The sequence below is a fragment of the Crocuta crocuta genome, unplaced genomic scaffold (assembly GCF_008692635.1).
Source record: "Crocuta crocuta isolate KB4526 unplaced genomic scaffold, BGI_CrCroc_1.0 scaffold27, whole genome shotgun sequence".
Lineage (NCBI taxonomy): Eukaryota > Metazoa > Chordata > Mammalia > Carnivora > Hyaenidae > Crocuta > Crocuta crocuta.
Window position 1 is genome coordinate 1,397,348 of NW_027532250.1, and position 2,108 is coordinate 1,399,455.

The window sequence follows — 2,108 nt, forward strand, 5'->3', positions numbered from 1 at the left end:
AGGATCAAACAGTCCAGGAGAAGCAGCAGCCCAGGAGCACGCACGGGGCTGGCCGAGCGAGAGCAGGCGTCCACCAGCAGCCCGGGGCTCGAGCACCCGAGACTGTCCCCCTCAGGGCTGCGCTGGGACGCCTCGAAAATGCATCCAGGATCCAGTCGGCCCCTAACTCCCCTCCCCAAATAATACACAAAAAAGCAACACCTCCAGCGAAAGCCCGGCGACCTGGCCCCGCGGCCCCTGCCCTGCTCTGCCCTCCTCCCTGGCAACCACCCAGGCCTCACTGAAGGACGTGCACCCACCCCAACGACGCACGGGTGGCCCCGGGCTCACCTCTGCTTCTGGGCTCATGATGACCAGACCGTCCCCAGGGGCAGGTCCCCAGGGAAAGGCTCTTTAGGTGCGACCTCACTGAGGCCCTGTACCTCGCGAGCATGGCCTGCTATTTCCCTCGGAAGTGACGGGACAGTGACCTGCCAAGGTCACCAGTGAGTCCGGAGAAGAGTCACAACTCGAGGCCAGGCCTGCGGGCCCTCACCTTGGACCAGTCGTAGCTGGAGGCGTAGGCGAATATGTTCCCGTTGTGGTTGAAGCAGCAGGCCGCTATCGGCTGGTCCAGCTGCTCCGAGGTTTTCAGTTTCGTTCTGGCGTCTTTGTCCCAAAAGCTGAATCTGCCATCAGATCCCACGGTGGCGAGGGTGCCGTGAACAGGGTGGAAGGCGATGCCGTTGACCTGCAGGGAGCGACACGCACAGTGAGAGGTGGACAGCGCAGGCGCGGTCTGGCCTTTGCCAGGACGTGCCTCGTGCCGCGGGAAGACAAAGCATCCAGACCGTCACTTCCCGGGAGCCAGCTGCCCGCGCATCTCAGGAGAAACCAGCCAAGCTTCCAGAATCAACTGCCGGCCCAGGGCTGCACCACGTCTCCCGTTAGGAACACAAGTCAGCAAACATGAACACATTTGCAGCCAGGGGCGCCGCAGAGTGGACCCCAGGAGCAGCGCCCGAGGGGGCGGAAGCCGAGGGCCCGACGTGCACCCAGAAGCCGCAGGCAGAAGCACAGAGAGTCAGGGTGTCATAAAAACAGAAACCTGGGCCCTACGGCGTAAGCCACCATCTCTGCCTGTGAACTTGCACACAAAGTGCTCTTTCCTGCCCCCAGAATGACTCAGCCACCCACCTCTAAGTCTAGTTTCTAGACAGGTTCTCAAGGTTAAAGTTTCTAAAAACATACCGCGTAGATGTCCTGAGGCGCTGAGGTATTGGTTCCGTTCGAGCGGTGACATTTGAAGGTGAAGTTGTCTTTGGCGCTGAAAGGCAAAGGCCTAACTGAGCTTTCCTGTCTGGAAAGTCTCAGGTGAAAACTCACAAGCGAACTGAGCCCACTTACGGGTTTGGGGGGTTGATGTAGTGAATGGCAACCCTTCCCTCAATGCTTCCCAGAGCGAAACCAGTCGGCTTGTTCTGTTTATCTTTGAAAATCGCCACACATCGATGCTACCGTTTGGAGAAAGGAAAACAGCGCGTTACCACAACGTGAAAGATAAGACTTCATAACGAAGTGAAGGTAAATAATTTTCACCCTATTTCTGGGTTACAGAAGAACCAGAAACACAGTACGCAAACACGATACAGAAGTGATTTCTCGCCCTCTGGTAAACATTACCGTCCACCTTTCGGGAAACGACTTGTACTTTGTGAACAAACTGCAGACCGTGTGCTTCGGTCCGTGAGGCTCAGCCTCTGGTGCCAGAAAGGCCTGTCGCTCCCACAGCTTGGTGACCCTCGGAGCCCCACCACGTCCTATTCTGGTGCCGCCCCGTCATGGCGGCGGGGTNGCCTGGGTCTTCACTTCCTCGGTCTATACTTCCTTTTACATGTTTTACTCAACTATCTTGAGAGAGAGCATGTATGCGAGCAGGGGCGGCAGCGGGGAGGGGGAAGACAGAGAGAGAGAGAGAGAGAGAGAGAGAGAGAGAACGAGGGGGAGAGAATCCCAAGCAGGATTTGCACCGTCAGCACCGAGTCTGACGCGGGGCTCTGTCTCACCAACCGTGAGATGACCTGAGCTGATGCTCAACTGACGGGACCACCTGGCCACCCCCCGAGACC

The 2,108-nt window shown here is 58.0% G+C and overlaps 1 protein-coding gene across 2 annotated transcripts in view; it reads right to left on the reverse strand.

Annotated features, from left to right (window-relative positions):
- RAE1 (ribonucleic acid export 1) overlaps positions 1 to 2,108 on the reverse strand; it is an 18,815-nt gene that overhangs the window by 3,311 nt on the left and 13,396 nt on the right. For both annotated transcript variants that reach the window (XM_077778279.1, XM_077778280.1), the window contains exons 9-11: positions 1,387 to 1,493; positions 1,231 to 1,306; positions 536 to 730 (exon numbers count right to left, since the gene is read on the reverse strand). In XM_077778279.1, coding sequence (XP_077634405.1) covers positions 536 to 730; positions 1,231 to 1,306; positions 1,387 to 1,493 — 378 coding nt within the window. The remainder of the gene's footprint in view (positions 1 to 535; positions 731 to 1,230; positions 1,307 to 1,386; positions 1,494 to 2,108) is intronic.